The 25,757-nt window shown below is 42.1% G+C and overlaps 1 protein-coding gene across 2 annotated transcripts in view; it reads left to right on the forward strand.

Annotated features, from left to right (window-relative positions):
- Positions 1-781: 781 nt before the first annotated feature.
- KCNG3 (potassium voltage-gated channel modifier subfamily G member 3) overlaps positions 782-25,757 on the forward strand; it is a gene marked incomplete at its 3' end in the record, with an annotated part of 39,031 nt that continues 14,055 nt past the window's right edge. The window contains exon 1 of one of the 2 annotated variants that reach the window (XM_080683846.1): positions 782-1,676. In XM_080683846.1, the coding sequence (XP_080539972.1) occupies positions 1,012-1,676 (665 nt within the window). In that variant the 5' untranslated portion in view covers positions 782-1,011. The remainder of the gene's footprint in view (positions 1,677-25,757) is intronic. The other variant, XM_080683847.1, reaches the window with a different exon arrangement.

The following is a 25,757-nucleotide window of genomic DNA, read 5'->3' on the forward strand; positions in this document are numbered from 1 at the left end:
GAGAAATCCTTAAGGCGGTCTCAGAAACCGAGCTGGGTTCTGCATAGTTTCTGGAAAAAGCTTTCCAAACGCCGTCTGTCCCCGCCCCTCAGATCCCGCACCCCAGTCCTCACGCGTGCTTACCATGCTACCTCCCTTTGTGGGCTGATAAAGGAAGGGCCTTTGGGTACTGTCCAAGTCATCCCGATGGCCCCGTGCGGGACGCGGGAGCAGGTATCCCAGCCGCGGGGCTTGGCTCCCCCCTCCACCCGGGGGCTCCCCGCTCCTCACCTCCCCGCCCCGCGGACCCCTCCCGGCCACTGCGGGAGCCGAGAGGGAGGACGGCGTCACGAGGCGGAGAGCCCGAGGTCCAGGGCGGGGCGCCGGGGAATCCCAGCCGGAGCGAGCCCGGGAGGTGCGGGTGGGAAGAGGAGGGCGGCGCGCGTTGGGAGGTGAGCGGAGCGGAGCCGGGAGCCGAGGAGGCCCCGCCCCCGCCTCCGAGCCGGCTCCTCGCCGCCTCCGAAACCGCTCACTTTGCTTCTCGCCTCTGGACGGCGGCGGGGCGGTTGCCACATCCGCGATCGGAGGGAGCGCAGAGGACCTGGAGCCATCCGGCACCAGCTAACCCCTCTCGGCGTCCGCGCCCCTCAGGGGGAACAGCGACCCCGCCTTGAAGAGGACGCCCCGGCCTCTGAGGGAGTATCACCTCCCGGTCGCGAGGGGCGGCGGCTCTCAGCCTCGGTCTCCGCCAGTAGGTGCAGAGCTGACGCCGGCGGGGACTCACGGGACACCTGCAGGTACCGCTGCGCGGAGGGAGTGTCTCTAGGAGCGCCGCTGGGCAGCCGAGGAGGCTCGAGCCCAGGGGTCCCCGGGTCAGCGTAGAGCAGAGGAGGAGCCCGAGGCAGAGTGGGCCAGACAGCCCGCGGGCCCCGACGGCGCGCTCCTGGGTCGGCCCGCGGCCAGCAGACCCTGCGCGGCGGCTAGGGGGCGGCGGCGGCGCCCTCGGGCCTCGGGGCTTCGGGGCGGCCAGCCATGACCTTCGGGCGCAGCGGGGCCGCCTCAGTGGTGCTGAACGTGGGTGGCGCCCGGTACTCGCTGTCCCGGGATTTGCTGAAGGACTTCCCGCTGCGCCGTGTGAGCCGGCTGCACGGCTGCCGCTCGGAGCGCGACGTGCTCGAGGTGTGCGACGACTACGACCGCGAGCGCAACGAGTACTTCTTCGACCGGCACTCGGAGGCCTTCGGCTTCATCCTGCTCTACGTGCGCGGCCACGGCAAGCTGCGCTTCGCGCCGCGGATGTGCGAACTCTCCTTCTACAACGAGATGATCTATTGGGGCCTGGAGGGCGCACACCTCGAGTACTGCTGCCAGCGCCGCCTCGACGACCGCATGTCCGACACCTACACCTTCTACTCGGCCGACGAGCCGGGCGCGGCGGGCCGCGAAGAGCCGCGAGCCGGCGGTGCCGAGGCAGCCCCCTCCAGGCGCTGGCTGGAGCGCATGCGGCTCACCTTCGAGGAGCCCACGTCGTCGCTGGCCGCCCAGATCCTGGCCAGCGTGTCGGTAGTGTTCGTGATCGTGTCCATGGTGGTGCTGTGCGCTAGCACACTGCCCGATTGGCGCGCCGCAGCAGCCGACAACCGCAGCCTGGATGACCGGAGCAGGTACTCCGCCGTCCCTGGGAGGGAGCCCTCCGGGTAGGACGCACTGCTTCTTTGCCCGTTGCGTCCGTCCTGTCCCGTCTGTCCGTTCGTCGGTCGCGTCTCTGTCCTGTATGCCTCTGGGCGGCCGACCCATCTAGGTTTGGGGCCCAGCGAAGCCCCAGGCGCGGCCAGCAAGGGACGGGTTGATCCTCACTCCCCGTCCCTATTTCCCGGGCACCAGAGGTTCTGGTACATCTAAGACACCCCTCTCTTGGGTGAATCGCCAGGCATGGAGAGGGGTAGATACAGACAAGCCTCCCATCTTTGTAGTTTACTTTCGAGCAGTTCCCAACCGGTTAGTTAGATTTCTGTAAACTTTTATTGGTAGTATTCAACAATTTAAAATGGAACTAAGAGCAGTTTGGATTATTTGCCCATTTGGGGTGGTATTTGAAAAGACGGTCTTGCTATTGTGAATGAGGTCTGCTCTACACTGTCCACACTTTCTATGCACTCTGCATAAAATGTACTGCAATGGAATTGTTATATTATAAAGGAGATTGACTTAACTATAGGCTCAGTCTAAATAATGGATGTCGTGTTCTTCTCTCTCCTTCTTTCCTACAAAGTGTGGAGTTCACAGAGCACCTGCCCACCATTTGGTACCAAAGATTCACACTGTGACACTCAGGGATCTTCAGTATGGAGAGGGAAAAAACATTACCTTGGGAGAGGAGAAACATCTAAACTGCTCCAAATCCAGAACCAGTATTTGAATAGTTAATTTTTTAAAACTTTACTAGGATGAAAGGAAAATACTGAAATCTTTCCTTAGATCATTCTTACCTGAGTAAAGTTGTACTTTCAGGGGAGACTGCCTGTTTGGGTACAAATACAAAATTGCTTGTTTTGTTTTACTTTTGATACTGTTTTAAGATTCCCCTTCAACCCTTTTTTAAATTAGGTTGCCACAGTTAATCTTTTCCTGACAGGCATGTGCATGTTTCTAATGCTGTTATTTCTCTGCCTTGATATTGCAGTGGGTCTTTTCCACATAATATTCTTCCTTTGGAGAGGAAAGATCTTTTTCTTATAGATGTGAGAAGCAAATAAAATTGTCTAGTACCATGGAGTCCATTACTGATATGCCATGTTGGCATGAAATCCAAGATACATGCTTTGGAAGGAAATTCATTAGAAAACTAATTTTGTTTAATGTATTAGGTTTTGAATTTTCAGTTTATCAATAAGAATTACTTATTTGGTACTACAACAGCACAATTAAATTAATTTAGATACCTAAATACATAAGTGCCTTTGATTCTTTTTTTTTTTTTTTTTGCCTTTGATTCTTTTAGTAGGCCATAGGAAAATGATTTGCCTTGAAACGATTCACTAGTAATTGTAGACTTCTACGGTTAGTGAAGGTTTAAGCTACATTAGCAAAGGAAGCAGGAGAAATGAGTTATTACTACGAATATTTAGGGGAGTTGGCTAAATCAGTATATAAGCAAAAACAGTCAAATGAAGCTGAATAATAATTTTTTGGGGGTGGGGGTGTTTGAGGAGAAGGGAAGGGCAGTCTGGACATCTTAATGTAAAGCATTTGGAAAGAAATAGGAGACAAGGATAATAATAATAATGGGGGTGGGGGGTGGGGGGGGGAGAGAGAGAGAGAGAGAGAGAGAGAGAGAGAGAGAGAGAGAGACCAAAAAGGGAAGAGACAGATGGAAAAGGAGAAGACTGCAAAAGAAGTGAAGAAAGAAGATAAGAGTACTGCTTAATTTGTGTATATGTATTTTATGTATGTATATAATTATTCAAGTCAGAACTGTTTCCTAGATACGCAGATATTTCAGGCAAAAGCATCTTTTTCTTGGCTTAATGGCCCAGTTTTAAGCTTCACTTTGATGATAGGTATATGGAAATCAGTATCTGTAATCCCAAACAGGTAAACGGAAGGATGACTGAATGACTGAGGAGGTTGCACATTACAGAGGGAGCCTCCCACAGCCTCCTCCAACCAAGAGGGCCCTAAACTGGCGCCCTGAGTATAACCTCTCAACTCCTGCTTCTTATGGTTGATGAAATTAGTCTTTCTAACACATCCTTCTGATCATTGGTTATATGTGACATCTGCCAAATAAAGTCAAAACTTCTGTTTTGGCCTTCAAGGCTCTTTATGTCACAATTTGTCTTTTTTTTTTTTTTTTTAATTTAGCCCATTGGAATTTGCAAGGATCTTTTGAGTATCTGCTGTGTTTAAGGCACTGTTGGTGTTTCAAATATTGTAACTTTTTTTTAAAAAAAGAAAAGGTGTCAAGTTGGTGAGGTAGGAAGGAGTGAGTTGACCAACAGTTGAGTTGAGTTGTTCTGAGAAGGCCTTCAAGGTGTGGGAGGATGGAAACAAGCCATCTTTGGAAGGGTGCAGAGGTTGTACACTGCCCAACACGGGAGAAGGTATTATTTATATAAACTACAGTGTTCGCCACCTGTACAACCATGTGTGCCACCAGGGAACAAAATAAGGAGAATTTTCCAGGTGAAAGAAATGGCATGGACATAGGCTTGACATTTGTATATTATGTTTAGTGGGTATGGATCCAGTGAAGGAGTGAGAGGTAGATAGAGAGCAGATGCTAGAAGGGCTGGAATGAGAGGGTGGATAGTTTTATTTCACAAGCCGTGGTTAGGCTTTGATGTGTTTGGGGTGACTTGATTATGCGTATAAAATAACGTCATGAGCTTTGCACGGTGGATTGGAGATGGGGGAGATTGAAAACAGGAGGATGAGTTTAGAGATCTATCCAGAGGGAGGGGAGGAGAGCTTGGGTTGCTTTGAGGTAGTGAGAATGGAGAAGAAATGACAACTCTGGGAGATATTAGGAAGACTCAAAATTAATCTAGGGCATTGGAAGGATACAGGCTCAGGGACTGATTAAATGGACTTCCAGGAGCTAGGAGCACTTCCGCCACCTGCAGGCTCCATTTGTCCAGACTGGCCTGCTCCCTTGTTCCCAAACCATTCCTTACTGTGCATTTCCTTGCCTGTTGAAACTGGATCATACATCAAGCCCAGCTCAGATGCTATTTCTCTTTTGAAGCCTTTTCTGATTACCTAGTAAATGTGATTTTCCTCCTGAATTTCTTGAGGGATTGCTTACTTGTGCTACTTATTTGGCATCTATAATATCCTTTCTAGCATGGTCATTATTTTTTCAAATAAACATGTCCTAGCTCCTAAACTAGAAGAGTTGAAAAGCCCTAGGAGGCAGCTAAATTCTCTTATACTATTTATTATGATAGCATCTTCTAGGAAAAAAATGGTTATCCCAGCACAATAAATACTACTGTTTATATTACATTTCAGAATATAACCTTCCAGGAATATATCTTCACTTGCAGAGATTGAAGAGCTGTGTGGGATAGGGCTGTGGATGGCCCAAGTCTTAGTTGAGGACAGTGGGATCCTGTGCTAGAATGAGAAAAGTCTATTAAAAAAAAGAACAGTTATTTATGATGTACTTACTGTGCAAAAGAAGTAAAGATAACAATATGATTTCTTTTTATCGGCCTTTTGAAATTGTTGAATGGCACACAATCTGAAGTTTTGAAGAAATCTTGAGAGGTTTTTCAAATCAGTAATTTAAAAAATTTGCGTACGGATATGGTCTTTTATATTGATTTGTTTTACATGATTAATAATCATATAAATGATAGTTTAAAGCCCATAAGCTAACAAAGCAAGCCTTTCTCCATTACCCACCCATTCAGTTCTTCTTTCATGCAACCAAAGTTACTTTCTGTCATTTCAAAGACATTTTATATATTTACAAAGCATATCATATATATTTTCAAAATAAACAAACAAAAAACCCCACAGCATGATAACACTGTACTGAAACTTGCTTTATTAACTAACCAACATGTCATGGAAATTGTTCCATCTACATATATAAAAGCCTAAGTGACCGTTCGACCGTTCAACTGGTAGCTGTGATGTGCATTGACCACCAGGGGGCAGATGCTCAATGCACAGACATAGAAACATGGAACAGACTGATGAATCTCAGAGGGAAGGGGGAAGCGGGGAGGATGAGAAGAGATTAACCAAAGATCTTATATGCATACTAGAGGCCCAGTGCACGAATGATTCGTGCACCGGTGGGGTCCCTCAGCCTAGCCTGTAGGGATCAGGCCGAAACCAGCAGTCTGACATCCCCTGAGGGGTCCCAGATTGCGAGAGGGCCTCTAGTATGAGTATAAAGAGCTGTCTGATTCTCTTATGCAGCTGCATAATATTCCCTTGTGTAGAATAATTTCTAGATATTTGTATTGTTTCTTGTGTGTAGGATATGCTGTAGTAAATATCCTTGTGCATGTGCATTATTTTGCTTTTATGAAAGTATATCCATAGGCTAAATTCCTAAAAGTTAAGTCATAGGGCATATACACTTTTAATTTTCATAGATAATTCCAAATTGCTCTCCAAAAATATTATATTAGTTTATACTCCCACCAGCAACGTGTGAGAGAGCATATTTCTTCATAATGTACAAAGTGTCAATTGTACTTTTATTCTTTATCATGCTGAAAGGTGAAAAATGGTATCTAGTAGCTATAATTTATTTTTGCCTTATTTTGAGTAAAAATTGTACATCTTTTAAAAAAATACTTTTATTGATTTCTTTTAGAGAGAGAGGAAGGGAGAGGGAAAGAGAAAGAGAAACGTTGATGTGAGCCAGTGCCCCACGTTGGGTGCCAGTTTGTAGTGAACCCCTTTCATGTCCCCCGTGGTTCAGGGTTCAGGTTCGGGCTCTGGAGGAGGCCGCACACAAATGAAAGAGACTAGAAAATGTTAATTTGGAAATATTGGGGGCCAGGCGGGAGCCCAACTCAAGGGGAAGGACTTCACCCCGCCCTGGCCTTGCTATCCCTTTTATTAAGACTATGGGATACACCCATAGCCTTTAGGCAGGTGATTCCAATAATAGCCAATCAGCAAGAATTTACATAAAACTAGAAGGTGGAAGTTGCTTTAGCTATCATTGTCTCAACTAAACAGTGGGTGGTTGGCTCTGACCTTTCAGAGCTTCAAGGTTGACCAGCCTTCCGGGTTCCTTGTCCACACCTCTCTGCTAGTGAAGGCAATGGGCGGCTTCCAACAGATGTGAAAGCAAAATATCGATCAGCTGCCTCCCACATGCTCCCCACTGGGGATCGAGCCAGAAACCCTGACATGTGCCCTGACCTGGAATTGAACCAGCCACCTCTCTATTTCCAAACAACTGAGCCACACTGGCCAGGGCAAATTGTGCATCTTAACACTTATTTAGGGGGTCCTTTACTTACTTTTTGGTGAGCTATTTTACCTCTTGCTCATTTTTGTGAATGACTTTCATAGTTAGAAGATTAAAAAAAAGAAAGAAATTAACCCTTTGTTTATGATATGAATTGCATATATTTTGTTCTCTACCTTAGGATCCCATTAAAAGCAAACCATATTTGCCTAGAACATAGTAGCTGTACTTGTAATATCTATTTACTGAGAAAAAAATACATAAATGATTTTTAAGAACCGTGAATTCTAATCATCTGTCAATCATTTCTTGACTGCTGTCACTGTGCCAGGCTCTGTGGATACAGAGGTACATAAGACAGGGTTTCTGCTCTCTTGGAGCTGGTGGGCTAGTGGTAATGAGAGTGGAGATAGATAACAAAGTCAACAAATAAATAAGAATTTCAGATAGTGCCCTGGCTGGTGTGGCTCAGTTGTTTGAGCATCATCCTGTGTACCAAAAAGGTCACTGGTTTGATTCCTGATCAGGGCACATTACCAGATTGCAGGCTTGATCCAGTTGGGGAGGCAGCCTGATCAATGTTGCTCTTTCACGTTGATGTTTCTCTCTCTAAAACAATCCATAAAACATATTTTTTTAAAAAAAGAATTTTGGATAGTAAAAGAAAATGAGTCTAGAATGCATAGGATGTGAGGAGGCGACATGGCTTGAGACCTGAATGATGAGAAAGACTGGCCTTGTAAGAGGCAAGGAAGAGTGTTCGGGACACAGGGAGCAGCAAATGCACAGGTTCTGAGATAGCAATGAGCTTGGCTTGTCAACAGAACAGAAAAGGAAGGCCCATGTGGGCCAACATTTAGTCCAAGGATGGGAGAGGGGTAGATGAGATTTGAAGGAGGCAGGGACCTATCAGGCAGGGCCTGTGTGCGCTGGGAAGTAGTTTGGCTTTTATTCCAAGTGTGACAGCTAAGCCTTTGGAAGGTTTTATAGCAGAAGGAAGATAGGATCTGATGTGTTTTAAAAACACTGGTGACCCCTTTGTCGAGAATGCCCTGAGGGGGCAACAGTAGAGGTGGCCAGACCTGGCAGGTGAGATAATGTGGGGCTTGATATAGGGGAGTAGCACTGAAGATGGTGAGAAGTGATTGGATTTAGGTAAAAATGTGGATGTTGCTATTGATGACTCATTTGCCAGTGCTAGACAGTATGCGAGGTGTCATTTATTGGGTGAAGGGGTATTAGGACCCACAGACATTAGGGTCCCTCTTGCTTAACTGCCTTGGCCCACATGTAGTGAGCTGGGAATCCAGTTCTTTTCTATATAGGGTCTGCTTCCCATTTGGGATATTGTGAGGAGAAGGCGCTAGAGGAGGGATCTCCTGAGGGTGGGTGGGAGAGGGATCATGTACTATTTTCCTTTTTGTACAACCAAAAGCATCTCATTGAGAAGACTGCCGGCCCCTTCTGTTAAAGATGTTTGGTGAAGACATTCATAGCTTTCCTTAGTGTACAATTCTGACAACTTACCTTAGAAATGATGATGCTCTTCATGTTATATCTGATTGATAAGGCAAACTAAAGATTTTTCAGGCAATTTGCCTTCTAGTAACATTTGAGTAATCATTTCAACACTGCCAGAGAGATTAATGTTCTTTTGGTATTTGAACATACATAGTCATCTTTTAAAGTTACTAGGCATTGCTGCCTGTTTCATAAAAGGATGCTGCTTGCTTGTCAGAACTCTGAGAAAGAGGGTGAGATGTAAAGTAGTTGTCCTTTTTACTTTTTGGTCCCTTTTGCCCCTGAACTTCCGTCCCTTCAGTCAGTCTCAGCAGCAGTGTTCTCTTTTGAGTTTTAAATCTCTGTAGCATGCAAGGTCTTGCTGTAGTTTTAATCTGTTTTTTTAGAAATTATTTCCAACAGTTGCTTTGTGTTGGCACTTTGATCTTTAATTTGTATTGCTTTATGTTGTGGTGGTGAGAATTTGAGGAGATGTAAAGATGTTAAGATTTCTTGTAATGTTATTTTAAGCCCAAGTTTAAAAAATGAAATCATCACAGTGAAACACCAGCTGATGGAAATTTAAAAACCAATCGTATTATTTATGTTGCCTTGTAGGCCAGTGTTACATAAATCCAATAGGTTTTTAAGTACTTTAAAAATAAAAAGCAGTCTTTGAAACTGAAGATGGAAGTCTCGGTGATTTTACTTTGCAGATAAGGTGGATATTTTCAGAAGCCAGTAATTAAAAGATCTCTGATAGTATTGAACATAGCCCAGACCTCAGTTAAATTCCACTCTTTCACAGTGGACTGTTACTTTTAATATGTTGATCGAGTTTTTCTATCTGCTGCCAATTTCAGAGTTCCGTGCAAGCTTTCTTTTGTCAATGCCTTTTCTTTCATCAGGGTGCTTTTTTCCTCTCTTTTTAGTAAACAAGTCATTGTAACATTTTTCTCTTGATTTTTAAAAAAATGAAAACTTTGCTCATTGGAAAAAAAGTATGGTTCTAAGGGTTATGAAGTGAAGAGTAAACATGCCCCTTTCTTCTCACTCCCATTACCCAGTTTCTGAATATTCTTCCAGAAATTTTCTATGCACGTACAAACACACACACTCTTTCATACATATGCACATCTATATATATAAAAGGCTAATGTGCTAAGTGTCCGTCCCGGTAATGACGTCACGTAGCAACGCCCGCCTTCCTCTCCCTAGCGATGACTAGCCTCCTTGCAGTTTCTTCAGCCCAGGAACATGACTTGCTTTATAGCCAGGTGGAAACATTTCACACTGTAACCAAATGTCTGTGAAGTGTTTTCCCGTGCCTCATCTCATTCGATCCTCACAGAAGTCCTGGAGTAGGTAGATAGGAGACTTGGTGGAATCCTATTTTCTTTTCATTAGCCGGAAAACGGAGATTTAGAAAGCTTAGAAACTTGACCCAACTGAAAAGAAGAAATGGTGGACCTTGAAAATGACTTCAGGTTTTCTCACTGCACAGAATATAGTCAAACACTGCTGCAGTTAAATATTTTACCCTTAGTTCTCCCTGCAGGATCTACAATAATAATCTGCTTCGTGTTGATATTTACTGCTGTGTTGCTGACAATTACCTGTAAGAGAAGTTAGGGTGCTTCACTGGGCTGGAAAAAGTTTAGCTACATCAGAAAGCAGGTCTAATTAATCAAGTTTATTCTATCTCTATAAAAGGCTAAGTTGACTTTCACATTCATGATACATATAAAGCTATCGCTGGTGCCAGTTGCACACGTGTGTTTCCATCTATCATTGTTGATCGGGAATTTGGTTGACACTGTATTATAGAGGAAGGGTGAATAGCGATATTAAAATATTTCTTCTTTTTTTTTTCCTGTTTTTTTTTTGTACTCTTTCTTTTATTTTTATTTTTTTATTAATTTCTTTATTGATTAAGGTATCACATATTTGTCCTCATCCCCCCATTTCCATCCCAAACCCCTCCCTACGCATGCCCCCACCCTCCTGTTATCTGTGACCACTGGTTAGGCTTATATGCATGCATACAAGTCCTTAAAATATTTCTTCTAATTAATTTCCTTTCAGTGTGCACGAATTTGTGCACTAGGCCACTAGTATAATTATATTTACACATTATATAGATTTAAAAGAATTTATAACTGGGATCATTCTATAATCTCATCAGTTTAAAAAATATGTTTTTATTGGTTTTTAGAGATAGGGGAAGGGAGAGGGATAGAGCGATAGAAACATCAATGAGAGAGGAACATCATTGATTGGTTGCCTTGTGCATGCTCCCTACCAGGGGTTGAGCTTCGACCTCTTGGTTCCTGGGTCAACATTCAACCACTGAGGCACACCTGCTGGGAAGCAGTTTTCGTTTTTCACTTAATATCTTGGAACTCTTTCCATATCAGTTTGCATAAATCTTCCTCATTCTTTGAAAATCTGTATAGTATGGATACTATACTATAGTATGGATAGGTCATAATTCATTCAACCAGTGTCTGTCCAGTCAATAATAGTAATAATAGTAATGGCTTCAATAGGTAATATTTAATGAGTAGTACTTAACATATGCTAGTCACCTGTTAAGTTTTTACATGTATTTTGTCATTTAAGCTCATAGCAGTGTTGTAAAGTAGTATTGTTATTAACCCCATTTTATGAATGAGTTTAGATAGATGAAGTAATATGTCCAGAACTCACATATTAAGTGGTGACCTGGTATTTGATATCCACGTCCCTGCTTTACTCTGCTATGAAATGGTTAGTTTGACTAGTTTTTAAAAAATGCAAATGGTACAGAACACAATCTTTCCCACAGATCTTTGCAAATTGATATATGTTGTATAAATTCCAAAGGGAAAAAATGGCTGGGTTAAAAGGATAAATGAAATCCAGCATTACTCTTTATGAATAACTGGAGGCCCAATGCATGAAATTCGTGCAAGAGTAGGCCTTCCTTCCCCTGGCTGCTGGCACCAGCTTCCCTCTGGCCTCTGGCAGGCACCCAGGACCTGGGCTTCCCTTGCAGCCCAGCTTTGTCTGGAAGGTCATCCAGAAGGACATCTTGTCTAATTAGCATATTATGCTTGTATTATTTTAGATAATAGCCATTATAATCATGCAATTAATACTGAATAGAATACTAATATTACTAATATTTTAATGACAATCATTTGAAAATAACATTTAAAAAATATAACAGCTTTTTTGAGATATAATTCATATACCATTGAGCTCACCTTTTTTTTTTTTTTTTAAATATATTTCATTGATATTTTACAGAGAGGAAGGGAGAGGGACAGAGAGCCAGAAACATCGATGAGAGAGAAACATTGATCAGCTGCCTCCTGCACACCTCCCACCGGGGACGTGCCCGCAACCAGGGCAGACGCCCTTGACCGGAACCGAACCCGGGACCCCTCAGTCCACAGGCCAACGCCCTATCCACTGAGCCAAACTGGTTTCGGCTGAGCTCACCTTTTAAAGTGCACAAGTCAGTGGCTTTTAGTATGTTCATGGTGTTGTATAGCCATCACCACCCATACTGTTTTAAACATAATGGTTTGGTGGTGTGTTTGAAGGAGTATAAAATGTTTACATGAATGGCTAAGAAAGGGATGTGGGCATTTTGGCTGGGCAGGTGAATCAGACAAAGCAACAGGCAAACATTTGTGTTTGAATTAATTAATTTGTGAGCTGGTTCGTTTTGTTGGAGTGTTCGGAATAGTTATGCATTTTTTTTTTTTTTTTTTTTTTTTTTACAGAGAGGAAGGGAGAGGGATAAAGAGCTAGAAACATCGATGAGAGAGAAACATCGATCAGCTGCCTCCTGCACACCCCCCACTGGGGATGTGCTCGCAACCAAGGTACATGCCCTTGACTGGAATCGAACCCGGGACCCTTCAGTCTGCAGGCCCACGCTCTATCCACTGAGCCAAACCGGTTTCGGCTAGTTATGCATTTTTAATGATTTTCTTAGCTTGAGAGTTGCAAGGACTCCTCAACTTTTGCTTTTACTTGCAAAGGGAGGTATGTAATTGAGGCAACCATCTAACTTTATCAGACAAAAAAGATGCCAAAGGAAAAGGCTCTGATAGAAAGAACCCAGAAATGGAAGTTCGGAGACTTCCCTGGACAGTTAATTCACTGCCGTACTCTGGGCCTGTCCTGTCACCTGTTAAATGGGGGTAGCATACAGAGGGTCAAATGAAAGAATGAAGAATGAGCCCTCAACAGGAAGCTAAACTTCCTTAGGCCTTTGTCTTTCCCTGTCTCACTGTCTATCTTTTCTTCAGATTGCATATGATTATATCTTAGCTCCCTTTTAGTATAGAAGTTCTTGAGAACGGAAATTCTGTGCTTCACAACACATAGTTCAATACCTTGAACATGGATAGGCACTTATTTATTTATTTAGATTTCAGCGAGGAAGGGAGAGGAACAGAGAGATGGAAACATCAATGTTGAGAGAGAATCACTGATCGGCTGCCTCCTGCACACCCCACACTGGGGATTGAGCCCACAGCCCAGGCACGTGCCCTGACCCGGAATCAAACCGTGACCTCCTGGTTCATAGGTCAACACTCAACCACTGGCTCAGTATATATTTTTAAATGAATTATACATGTGAAAGACCCATGCAAATACAGCAGCATCTTCATTTTTGATAGGAGACAACTCATAAATTGTCTTCAACCTAAGAAATCAATTGCAAATTGGTTTTGTGCCCCCCAGTCATTTATTCATTAAGTTCAACAAACATTTATTGAGTGATTACTAAGTATCTGAGACTGTTTTTGGTTTTGTTTTAGTAAACTTTTATTGAAATACAAATTACAGGAGCATGCACACGTAAGGGTACAGCTGAATGAATTTTGGCAAACACATCCATGTAACCGGACTCAAACACAGAACTGGATCACCACCAGCACGCAGAGGCCTCTTTCATGCCCCTTTCTGAGTCACTAAACCCTCAAGTGTATCCTTATCTCACACTGTAGATGAATCTGCTTGTTTTTGAACTTTACAAATAGAATTATTTAGTATATCTTCTTTATTTTTAAATTAAATTTTATCGGGGTGACATTGGTCAACATGAACATATAGGTTTCATGTGTGGATTTGTGAGTTACAAAATCTGTATATAGCACCATATGTCCACCACCCAAAGTCAAGGCTTCTCCTGTCACCTCATATGAGGACCCTCTCCTCCTCCCATCCCCTGGCAACCACCTCACTGCTGTTTGTGTTCATATCTTTCAGTTTTATATCCCACCTATGAGTGAAATCATATGGCTCTTAAGCTTTTTCTGTCTGACTTATTTCAGACACAGCGTTCTCTATCCATGTTGTTGTAAATGACACTATTTCATCCTTTCTCATGGCTGAGTAATATTCCATTGTGCATATACACCACGTCTTCTTTTTTAGGTGCTAGGGATATGGCAGTGAACAAAACAGAGACCCTGCCCTCAAGAACCAGCTATTCTAATAAATAAATATATCATGTGTGGAGATAAATACCATGAAGAAATAAAGCAGAATAAGGGATTTACAGAGTAAGTATGAGCCATGGTCAGGAAAGGCCTGTCTGATAAGGTGATACAAGGGCCAGGGGGATGCAGGAGATGCCCGGGACGATACCTGGGCGAGAGAGTTCCAGGCACAGAGTGCAACCCCCTGAGTTGGGTGTGCCGTTGATCTAATGGCAAGGAAGCAAGTGGTAGGGAATTGGGGGCCAGGTAGGGGAAAGTAGATCTTGTACAGCCTTAGAGATACACCAACTAAAAGGGTTTATTTTTGATAGTCTTCTTTTTTAAAAGAGAAAATGGTAAGTACTTTGGATTTGCATATGAATGTGGGTTTTAAGCAGAAGACATAATTTGACTTAATTTTGAAAGATCACTGTGGCCTGGTGTGGAGGCAAGAGTGGAACCAGGGATGTCTTCAGGACACCGTTTCACCTTGACACTTCCGGGTTGTGGTGGTAGCTCCCCGCCCCCCGCCCCCTTCATTTTCTGGGTAAAGATCCTATTGTAATCATCCAAGTTTGCCTCTGACATTCTTTTTTTTTTTTTTTTACATCATTTTATGACTCTACTTGTCCCTCACACCCTGTTGCAGGACTGGTGGGTGGTCCAGAGACTATGGTCTGCATACAATTCAGACGCTCTGCCTGTTTTTGTACAGCCCTGAGCTAAGAATGTAAAAACCATTTTTAAATGGTGAAAAAAACACACACCCAAGAAACAAAAGAAGAATACTGTTTTATGACTTGTGAAAATTATCTGACATTCAAATTTTAGTGTCCATAAATAGAGTTTTATTGGAGCATAGCCACGCTAATTCATTTACATACTGTCTATGGCAGCTTTCCCCGCTACTTCAGCAGAGTTGAATAGTTGCAACAGAGACTGAATGGCGTGCAAAGCTACAACATCTGGTTCTTTGCAGGATAAGAGTGTCACCCCCCCTGGTCTATAATGGTCTGTCACAAGGCCCTGGCCTTCCCAGCTGTGCTCCCTCAGGTACATTCCTTTCTAAGCCTGAGTTTCTTTATTTGTAAAATAAGGATAGTGATAGTACCCCTGTTTTGAGAATTGAGGATCCAGGATTTGATTACTAATTCTTGTCTTCTAACCAGCTTGATGCCCCAAACTCTGCCTTTGGGTCTCAGTGAGGCCCACCCTGAAGCAGATTGTTCTATTTTCCCAAAGAACTTTCCCTAACCACATTGTACTATTCAATCATGGTGAGTGGAGGCTTTTATTAATATTTATGGTTGGTATGGGAAATCAAGTACTTATAAATTAGGGACTGTATTGATTTCAGATTACAGGTTTAGAGTTACCTGTTCACTCTGAATTGTTAAATGTAAGAGGTGGGTGGGAAGGGATGGATGATCAAAACTGGGATTCATCAGATAGGTCCTATTAAATTGGGGAGTGCGTTTTTGTAACATGTTAAACGTTTATGATTTTATAGGAAATAAAATGGGAAGTTCATTTAAAAACAGGAAGTGAGTCGTATTTACTTGAGGTTCTATAACCAAGACAGTCTTTGCCCTCCCTCTCCAGCAGCTTCTTGTACATTGGGAGGGAGAGCCAGCATCCTGTATGAGGATAAGGTGAGATGATGCGGCTGTACAGAGAGCACTGGTGTGGGCGCAGGGCCACCGTGGGTGTCATGGAAGGGCTTCTGGTGTATAGTCTCATTTAAATCTACACTGCTTTCCCGAGTGAGTGCCAGGCACAGGAACACAATGGAAGTGTCAGAGGCACTAAACCGTGTTCAGAGTTGTATTCTCCACCACCACATACAGTTAAAAAAAAAAGTTTCGCCTAAGAATGCCTTTGACAAAGCAGTCAAAACTGTTAATTGTATTACACCCTGACTTCTAACTATATATTAAAATCTTCTGTGTGATGAAGTGGGAAGTTGCAGAAAGCACTTCTGCTGCAGACAGAAATACTGAGGCTGTCTCGAGGGAAAGTTCTGGTGCAACTGGATGAGGTGCAAGCTAAACTGGCAGCTTTTTCATGAAACACCATTTTTATTTGAAAGAATGACAAACTGTGGTTATTTAGACCTGAGTATATAGCAGACATTTTCTCATAAGTGAAGTAGGTGAGTCTGTCACTTCAAGAAAAACAACGGACAGTGTTTGTTGCCAATGATAAAATTTGAGATTTCAAGTAAGAAATAGACATTTAAAAAACTTGAATCTGCCATTGCACGCTTGCCAGCTTCCCAATACTTAACAACTTTTCTTATGTGATTGGTGATGCTATTAATCAATGTGGTTTGTAAAATATCATAGAATGATGTGTTAACATTGGAAGGTCTGCATCCATCATTCAATAACCATCCTGAATGACTAATACTTGATGTTACAAAACAATGTGAGGGCAGAAGATCCACTCCGAGTGTCAGAGGGACCCTGGACTTTAATGTAACCAAATACCAAAAGTTCAGTGATATGATTTCAGTCTCCACATTGCTACTAACCTTTAAGAAACTACCACTTTATGAGTTTTGGTGTAGCCTAAAAAAGTATATCCACATTTACAGAAAAGGCTATTAACGTGGTTCTTCCCTTTTTCAATTACCTTGTTTTTGTGAGGCTAAATTCTTTTCATATACTTTAAAATATCATAGCACAACATATTTAATGTGGAAACAGATAGGATAATTCAGCTTCCTATATGAAGCCAGACATTAGTGAGAATTGCAGAAAGGTAAAAGATGATCTTTATTCACTTTTTTGGTGTGTGGAAAATATACTTATTTCTCATAAAAATATGGCATGTATATATAATATATTTGTTGTTTTACGTTGAATAAATAAATAAATATTTTTAAAATTGTTAGTATATATATATATATATATATATATATATATATATATATATATATATTTTTTTTTTAAGTTTCGGAGAGGAAGGGAGAGAGAGATAGAAACATCAATGATGAGAATCATTGATTGGCTGCCTCCTGCACGCCCCCGACTGGGGATCAAGCCTGAAACCCAGGTATGAACCCTTGACTGGAATCGAACTCAGGACCCTACAGTCCGCAGGTCGATGCTCTGTCCATTGAGCCAAACTGGCTAGGGCTAAATTGTTAGTTTTAATACCTAACATGGTAAATATTGATAAAGATAACCTACATAAAACAAAAACTCTTTGGGGACCTCAGTAATATTTAAGTGTAAAGGGATCATCTGAGAGCAAAAAGTCTGAGAACCACGATTTTAAAGACACCAGTTTCTAAGCCCTCAACTTCAATATGTTCACTTTCATAAAACCAGTCTGCTTGAGAACATGCCTGTGGTGAGGCAATGTTCTTTCACAATTCCTTCTAACATTTTAAAAAGAGCATTCCTCTTACCATCCTGAGTCTTATTAAGTCAAAACCTATCGATGTACCAAAAGAGACCACTCAAAATATTAAAAAAATAGTAATGCCTTTGCCATTCTCTGAGACAGTCATTTGACAGCAAAACAAAGAGAACTTTGGTAAGAAATACTGAGAGAATCAGTAAGATCTGTGAGAAAGTTTCCAGAAGTACCTTATTTCATTCAGGCAGCAGAGTCTTGACAATGCTCAATCATTTCTTCTTTCTTTTCGAAATTATAATCCAATACTGCCATCTTGTCTTTTTCCTTTTTTATATCAATCATCTTTTCTTTCTTTTTTTTTTTTTCAGTTCTCTCTTCTTCCCCTAACCCTGCCGCCCTCTCTTTCTCTCTCTGTGGTACAATTCAAAAGTGAGAAGTTTTGTCACAGGGAAATGTACTATTTACACATCATTTGAATTGAAAAAAATAAATCAGTCTATTCCTTAAGAAAGTACATCTAATTTGAATGATTGGTTTGACAGTGAGGATTGACTTTGCATAATTACATGGTGAGCATTTTCCACAAGCTGAATAAGCTAGATGTGCAGTTCCAAGGTTTTGATGAAAATATATTGAAAGCACATGATAAGATACACATATTTAATTTAAAATGTTGTGTTGACAAAGATGTACTGAAATATTTTAATATCCCAACATTTTCTAATATTATCAGATTTAGAACTGGTGCCTCAAAGTAGAAGAGTAACTGGTATATTTAGCAGTCACTGGATAAGTCTTGGTCTAAGTGTTGTTTTTATCATGCAGTACCTCCTAGGAAGTGAGAAAGTAGATGATTCTAATTATGGGCAACAAATTTGATTGCAAATTAGGTGATTGTCAATTTGTGCTTTTAACAAATTTGAAGAACATAATTGATTTCACAGTAGATAAATCATTAAAAATAATTTCCCCCCCAATTTTTAATTGTATAAATATCAAACTCATAGGAAAGTTGCAAGAAAAATGCATTGAACAGCCTTATATCTTTCACCCAGATTCATTTGTTCTATCATCTATCATAATCTCTCTATATAAAAGGCTAAGTGACTGGCCGTCCATCTGTCCGACCGTCCGTCTGTCCGACTGGCCGGTACATATGACACGCACTGGCAAGTTAAAAATAAACGTTGACTCGTGCATGCGCGATACTTATAAAGCTCTTGCTGGTGCCAATTGTACATGTGTTTCCATCTGTCATTGCCGAGCGTGAATTTGGTTGTTTTTGTTGACATTCTGAAGCTGAAAGAAAGTGGCGTTGTCGACAGAATATGTCTGAAGACCAACTATTGGCACAATGTACCTCTGAAGCCGAAAGAAGCTGGCATCGTCGACAAAATGTATCTGAAGACCAACTAAATATTAAATTATTTCTTCTAATTAATTTCCTTTCAGTGTGCACGAATCTGTGCACCGGGCCACTAGTATAATCATAATTATTATTCATTTGTTCTATTTGTCTACCTATAATTATTATTACACTGTTGAAAAATTTAGGAGTTGGTTACACGCATCTTGACTCTTCATTTCTGAGTACTTAAGCATTTCTAAAAGTCAGGACATTTTCCCATCTAACAATACAATGATCAAACTCAGGGGTCACATGAGCCAAAAGTTTGGGGACCCCTGTATTCAAGTGGGCTAGAGGCAGAAACAGCTGCTAGAATGGTTTTGGGGGACCGAATTGCTATAGTGTCATGAAGTGTCAGGAGATGCTCAGGGAGGGGTTGTCAGGCAGGGCAACAGCCACCCAGGTGCCACAGTAACTTTACCTTTACATGAAGGGGACAGGGTGCCAAGGAAGCATTTAAACCCTGAATAACAATACTGAAATGCCTGGGAGACAACATTAAGTTTGGATTTTATCCACCCATTTATTTATTTACTATTAATGTGCATTAATTTATGGTCACCAAGTATATGGTTGTATGATATGATGTAAGATGTTTTTAAAAATATATATATATTATTGATTTTTTACAGAGAGGAAGGGAGAAGGAGAGGGATAGAGAGCTGGAAACAATGATGAGAGAGAAACATTGACCAGCTGCCTCCTGCACACCCCCCAATGGGGCTATGCCTGCAACCAAGGTACATGCCCTTGACTGGAATCGAACCTGGGACCCTTCAGTCCGCATGCCGATGCTCTATCCACTGAGCCAAACCAGTCAGGGCTGACGTAAGATGTTCTGAAGGAAAACACACATTTTCATTTGTGTCACTTTAAAGGAAACTGAAGCAGTGTGACTAGTATGCATGTCATCTCGTGAGCACCTTTGCATATGTGTATATTTCCTTGTGTGCAGGAGATGGGAGTAGGTGAAATAAATATTACAGAGCTCCCACTATATAACCAGCAACACATGAATTGCCTTCTTTAGACAAAGCACTCTTAGGTTGTTAGTATGTCAGGTTACAGGTAAGGCGATGGAGAAGTCAGGTGACTTACTGTGGGTCACAGAACAGCAGAATTGGGAATCTGCCTGGGGCTGTTTTTGGAGCTTGTGTGCTTGTCTGAAACGCCATTGCTTTCTGTGCAGCAGTAACTCTGCCTTTGAGCATGTAGATGATGTGTGGGGGACTTTGACTCGCATCCCAAGAACTAAATTAAGGATCACATTGGATTTAATTGATAGTTATTTTTACACATGTCATTGAAGAACAAGTAAATGAAAGAGCAGAATTTTTCAGTCTCTATAAAGATAAAAATAAAGTTTTACTGGGTAACAGTACAACATACAAAAGGCTTTTAAGATAATTTGTCCCTCTTTCTCAATTAATCTGTATAATTTATTTAAATTTTGGTGTTTTAAGACATTACAGCTAATACTCTGAGGAATTTTTTTCAACTATGAGACTATTAAAAACAAAGTAACCCCCCGCCCCCAAATAAAGCAAAACTTAAGCATTAAAAAAAGTCGAATTCCTTATGCCAGTCAAAATGTGTTTTCCTTCATTACAACTACCAAAAACATAAGAAGCAGTACAAATCAATCTGTGAAATAAAAGAAATACATGTTCTAGGAAGGCAGGAGAGGAAATTTTGCATAAAACCATCACAAAGTCTTTCAAGCACGTAAGAAATATGGATTCTGCCCTAACTGGTTTGGCTCAGTGGATAGAGCATCGGCCTGCGGACTGAAGGGTCCCAGGTTCGATTCCGGTCAAGGGCATGTACCTTGGTTGCGGACACATCCCCAGTAGGAGGTGTGTAGGAGGCAGCTGATGGATGTTTCTCTCTCATCGATGTTTCTAACTCTCTATCCCTTTCCTTTCCTCTCTGTAAAAAATCAATAAAATATATTTTAAAAAGAAAAAAAAAGAAATATGGATTCGAATACAATGAACACCTGTGTGCCTACTACACAACTTAAGAAATAAGAGATTAAAAAATACAGTTTAGTCCACTGGGTGCTTCTCTCCCAGTGAAATCTCTTCTTTTTCCACAGAAATAACCACCTTCCTGACTTTGATGTTATTTCCACATATTTAACAATACTTTTTATGTATGCTTGCATATACATGTATGTAACTACACATAAATTGTAGGGTTGTTTTGTTAGTTAAAACCAGTTTTGTAAAATGGTATCATCAATGGAATTTTGGCTCAACTTAATGTTTTTGAGATTTGTGCATGTTGGTATCTGTACCTATAGTCCTTTCATTTGAACTATAATATAATAAGCATTGATTTATTTGTTCTTCTGTCAGTGGAAAATTTGCTATTATGTAGTGCTGCAATGAATAGTTTTGTTCATGTCTCAGTGTACTTATAAGAAAGTGTCTTTAATGTATCTCTTACCACTGGAGGTGCTCTGTTGAAAGGTATGAGCACCTCTCCTGAATGTTGCTAATAGCCCAGGCCACCTGCAGAGTAATTGTACTGATTTCTTTTCTCACCAGTAGTGAATAAGAGTACTGTTGCCCAATCCTTGCCATTTCTTTCTCTTTTTTAAAAGTCTTTTTAAAAAATATGTTTGTACTAATGGGAGATATCTGTAATACTATCAACAATAAAAAATAAATTTAGCAAAAAAAAAAACACCCCAAAATAAAATAAATATGTTTGTACTGATTTTAGAGAGAAAGGAAAAGAAAGGGAGAGGGAGATAGGGAAGAAGAGAGGGAGAGAGGAAGAGAGAGAGAGAAACATTGATCATTTGGAGCCTGTATACACTCTGACCAGGGATTGAACCTGCAACCCAGGCATGTGTCCTGAACAGGAATTGAACAGGCGACCTGTCGGTGCACAAATGATGCTCCACCACCTGAGCAACACCAGCCAGGGCTGGAAGAGGGTCTATTGATATTCCTTCTAGTTTCTTAATTCTTTTACTAATGAATTGCCAATTAAATGAACAGGGAGTAGGACCCATCTGATAGTTACACATGGGAACAGATTAATTCTCACAAAGAGATTGATTACCTTGTAGCATTATTTACATGAATTTGTGTCAATTTGGGGCAGTGGTGAAGGTGCTGGGAGAGAATACTGCACCTGCAGGATGAAGGGGGGCTCACCTGGAGTAGAGATTGCAAGCTAGGAGCACCTCTCCTAAATGGCAGGCAGATGCTGATGGGTCTGGGTTTCTGTTGCTCTCATCTCTGGGAAGTTTTTATTTATTTTTTATTTTTTTTTATTTTTTTTTTTTTATTTTTAAATAAATCTTTATTCAGATTATTACAATTATTTCTCCTTTTTCCCCCCATAGCTCCCCTCCACCCCTTTCCCACCCCACCTTCTGCCCTTACCTCCCCGCCACTGTCCTCATCCATAGGTGTATGATTTTTGTCCATTCTCTTCATGAATCCCCCATACCCCTTTCCCCCTGAGAATTATCAGTCCACTCCCTTTCTATGCCCCTGATTCTATTATATTCACCAGATTATTCTGCTCCTCAGGTTTTTAATTCACTTGATTTTTAGGTTCGCTTGTTGATAGATATGTATTTGTTGTTCATAATTTTTATCTTTACTTTTTTCTTCTTCCTCTTCTTTAAGAATACCTTTCAGCATTTCATATAATACTGGTTTGGTGGTGATGAACTCCTTCAGCTTTTTCTTATCTGTGAAGCTCTTTATCTGCCCTTCAATTCTGAATGATAGCTTTGCTGGGTAGAGTAATCTTGGTTGTAGGTTCTTGCTATTCATCACATTGAAAATTTCTTGCCACTCCCGTCTGGCCTGCATAGTTTCTATTGAGAAGTCAGCTGACAGTCGTATGGGTGCTCCCTTGTAGGTAATTAACTGTTTTTCTCTTGCTGCTTTTAATATTCTCTCTTTGTCTTTTGCTCTTGGCATTTTAATTATGATGTGTCTTGGTGTGGTCCTCTTTGGATTCCTTTTGTTTGGGGTTCTGTGGGCTTCCTGGACTTGTAAGTCTATTTCTTTCACCAGGTGGGGGAAGTTTTCTGTCATTATTTCTTCAAATAGGTTTTCAGTATCTTGCTCTCTCTCTTCTTCTGGCACCCCCATAATTCTGATGTTGGTACGCTTGAAGTTGTCCCAGAGTCTTCTTACATTATCTTCAACTTTTTGGATTTTTTTTTTTGCTTTTTGCTTTTTCGGTTGAGTGTTTTTTGCTTCTTTGTATTTCAATTCTTTGACTTGATTCTTGTGTTCCTCTATTCTGTTTCTGGGTCTCTGTATAATATTTTTTATTTCAGTCAGTGTATGTTTAATTTCTAGTTGGTCCTTTTTCATATCTTCGAGGGTCTCGTTATATTTATCGGCCTTTTCTAGGATATTCTTAAAAAGTCTTATAACGGTGGTTTTGAATTCTATATCCAGTCGTTTGTTTTCCTCCATTTCTTTCGTTTGTGATCTGATTCTTTGACCCCGCATTTTCACTGATTCCCTGAGTTGGTAAGGTAGATATTTGTGCTAGGTTTCCAATATGGCCCAGTGGGTCTGCTTCCCCAGTTAACCTGAGGTGGACACTCTTGGTGCACCCCTTTGTGGACTGTGTGTACAGCCTTGTTGTAATTAAGTCTTTATTGTTGTTGGTATCACTGGGAAGAATTGACCTCCGGGTCAGTTGGCTGTAAGGATCAGCTGTGTCTATGCTGGGAGAAGCCCGGTGCTGGAGACAGCCCTATAGGATTAGACTTGCCAAATTGCAATAGCCTCTGTGCTCAGCTTGGATGGGGTGGAGCCTCAGTCTTGGCTTCCTGTCAGCCCCGCCCCTGCGCGCACATGCGCTTTCAGTCCTCCGCCTTCCCCAGCTCGAGTCTCCGCCTGAGAGTCCAGACTCCCCCCACAAGAGCGTGGGTCCCCAGGGGCTCGCCTGGAACCGGGGTTCACTGCAGTCAGAACTGGGGCACAGTGCCGTCAGAATCCTCTGACTCCCCTCCACTAGGGAAAGCCTGTGGCAACCCCCGCAGCCTTTGTGCGCACTGGCCCGCGTGCGCCTTCAGACTTCTGCCTTTCCCAGCTCGAGTCTCCGCCCGAGAGTCCAGACTCCCCCCGTAAGAGCGTGGGTCCCCAGGGGTTCGCCCGGAACTGGGGTTCAGTGCAGTCAAAACTGGTGTTCAGTGCGGTCGGAGGCTTCCTTCCCCCTTCCGCCAGAGGAAGTCAGCCAGGCTCTCAGCCGCCCTTCCTCTCTGCGCGCACAAAGCCCCTTTGCCGTACCTCCAATTCTCTGTGAGCTTTTCTCCTTCCTTCTAGTTGTAGAATTTTCACTCAGCCTGCTTTCCTGTGGTTCTGGATGGTGTCCGTTCTGTCTTTTAGTTGTAGTTTTGAAATTGTTGTGCGAGGCAGCAGTTTAGGTGTTTACCTATGCCGCCATCTTGGTTTCTCTCCTCTCTGGGAAGTTTTTAGAAGTGACAATCAGAGCCACAGATTTTGGGACTCATCACTCATATATATGTGTATGTCCACCTAGAAGATGGTAGTCTTCTAAAACCAAATTTCTTAACATCCGGTGAAGAGAAACTACCCTGATGGCTTTGACTTTGAGAGCCTCACGTGAGTCACACACAGAACCACACATGGCTTCCTCACAGTCAGCCCAGAGCCAAAGTCCTCGATTAGAGGGGAATAAACACAAACACTGAAGTATGGTGCTGATGACATTCTTTATGTAATTTCACTCTGAAAAGATGCTGCTAAGAAAAGAGAATGGTTCAGAGTGGCCATCTCTTGTAATAAGATTTTTCTGAGCGGTTTTCCTTTCTTCCCCTTGCCTTTTGGTTTAGGGACAGCCTCGGGGGTTCTGTCTGGTTCCCTCTGACCCTCACATCTCTCCAGGAGGTTTGGGTGGTGAGGAACATCTGCTGAGTGCTGGGCGTCTGCCTGCATCCTTGTACCCATGGCTCTGTGCCTCTCTCAGCCAGTGGCAGGGTCTTGTTGAAGGCTTCTGGCATCTATGTGTCACCGTTTCATTCCATTCCACCAGTTCAGATCTCCCATTTTTGTTGCCCGTGTCATAGCCTCTTGACTGTTCACACCTTCCAGTCATCCCACAAACTTCTGCCTGGTGGCTATTCCCACAGTACACTTGGCCTCTTCACTGCTGGCTGGCCTGGCAATATGCCTGGCACATAGTAACCTCTTAAGAAATGCTTATTGAATAAATGAATCCACCTGTCACCAAATTTAATGGGTTCCCTTTGCCTTTAAAGCAGTAACTTGACTCTCAAAACCCATCAGCTTTGCCATAAGGCTTCAGCGTACACACCCAACCATAATTCCTGCACACCTCACTTTGCAGCCAAGCAAGGCTCCATGTGCTCTGAACACCATGATGCTTTTCTGCCAGCGTCCCTTTTCTGACCTGGCCCCTCTTCTCCTTTTCCCATGATCACTGCTTTGTGCTGTCCTTTATTTTTATGTCTGAATTTTTTAGTAGTCCCCTAACCAGACCTGTTTACAGGTTCTCCCCAACAGAACTGTTCATGCTGCCAACCCAGCACCCCAGCTATGCCACTGACTTTGCCTGGAGCTTGTTTATAAAATAGGGGATAATAAATAGTGATGACCAATTTGTGGGCCCTGATGAGTAATAATAATATATACTTAAAGGTTATTTTTTACCCTGGCTGGTGTGACTCTGTTGGCTGGGTGTTGTCCCATTCACCTGGGGATTGCTGGTTCAATTCCCAGTCAGGGCACATGCCCGGGTTGCAGGTTTGATTACAGTAGGGTCTGTATAGGAGGCAGTCGATCAATGTTATGCTCTCACATCGATGTTTCTCTCTCTTTCTCCCTTTCCCTTCCTCTCTCTGTAAAAAGCAATTTTAAAAATTGAAAAATTTATTTTAAAAACCACATAGTTAATACTTGAATACATTCCAATTGTGAAAAAATCAACTATTCATAGATTCTTATCCTTAAAAAAAAAAAAAAGGATTCCTACTTTTACAATGCTCTACCTATCAATCTTCCTCCTTCTCCTTGAACAACCACTGTTAACAATAACCTGGTTTCTC

Source organism: Plecotus auritus, assembly GCF_963455305.1.
Source record: "Plecotus auritus genome assembly, chromosome: 8".
Classification (NCBI taxonomy): domain Eukaryota; kingdom Metazoa; phylum Chordata; class Mammalia; order Chiroptera; family Vespertilionidae; genus Plecotus; species Plecotus auritus.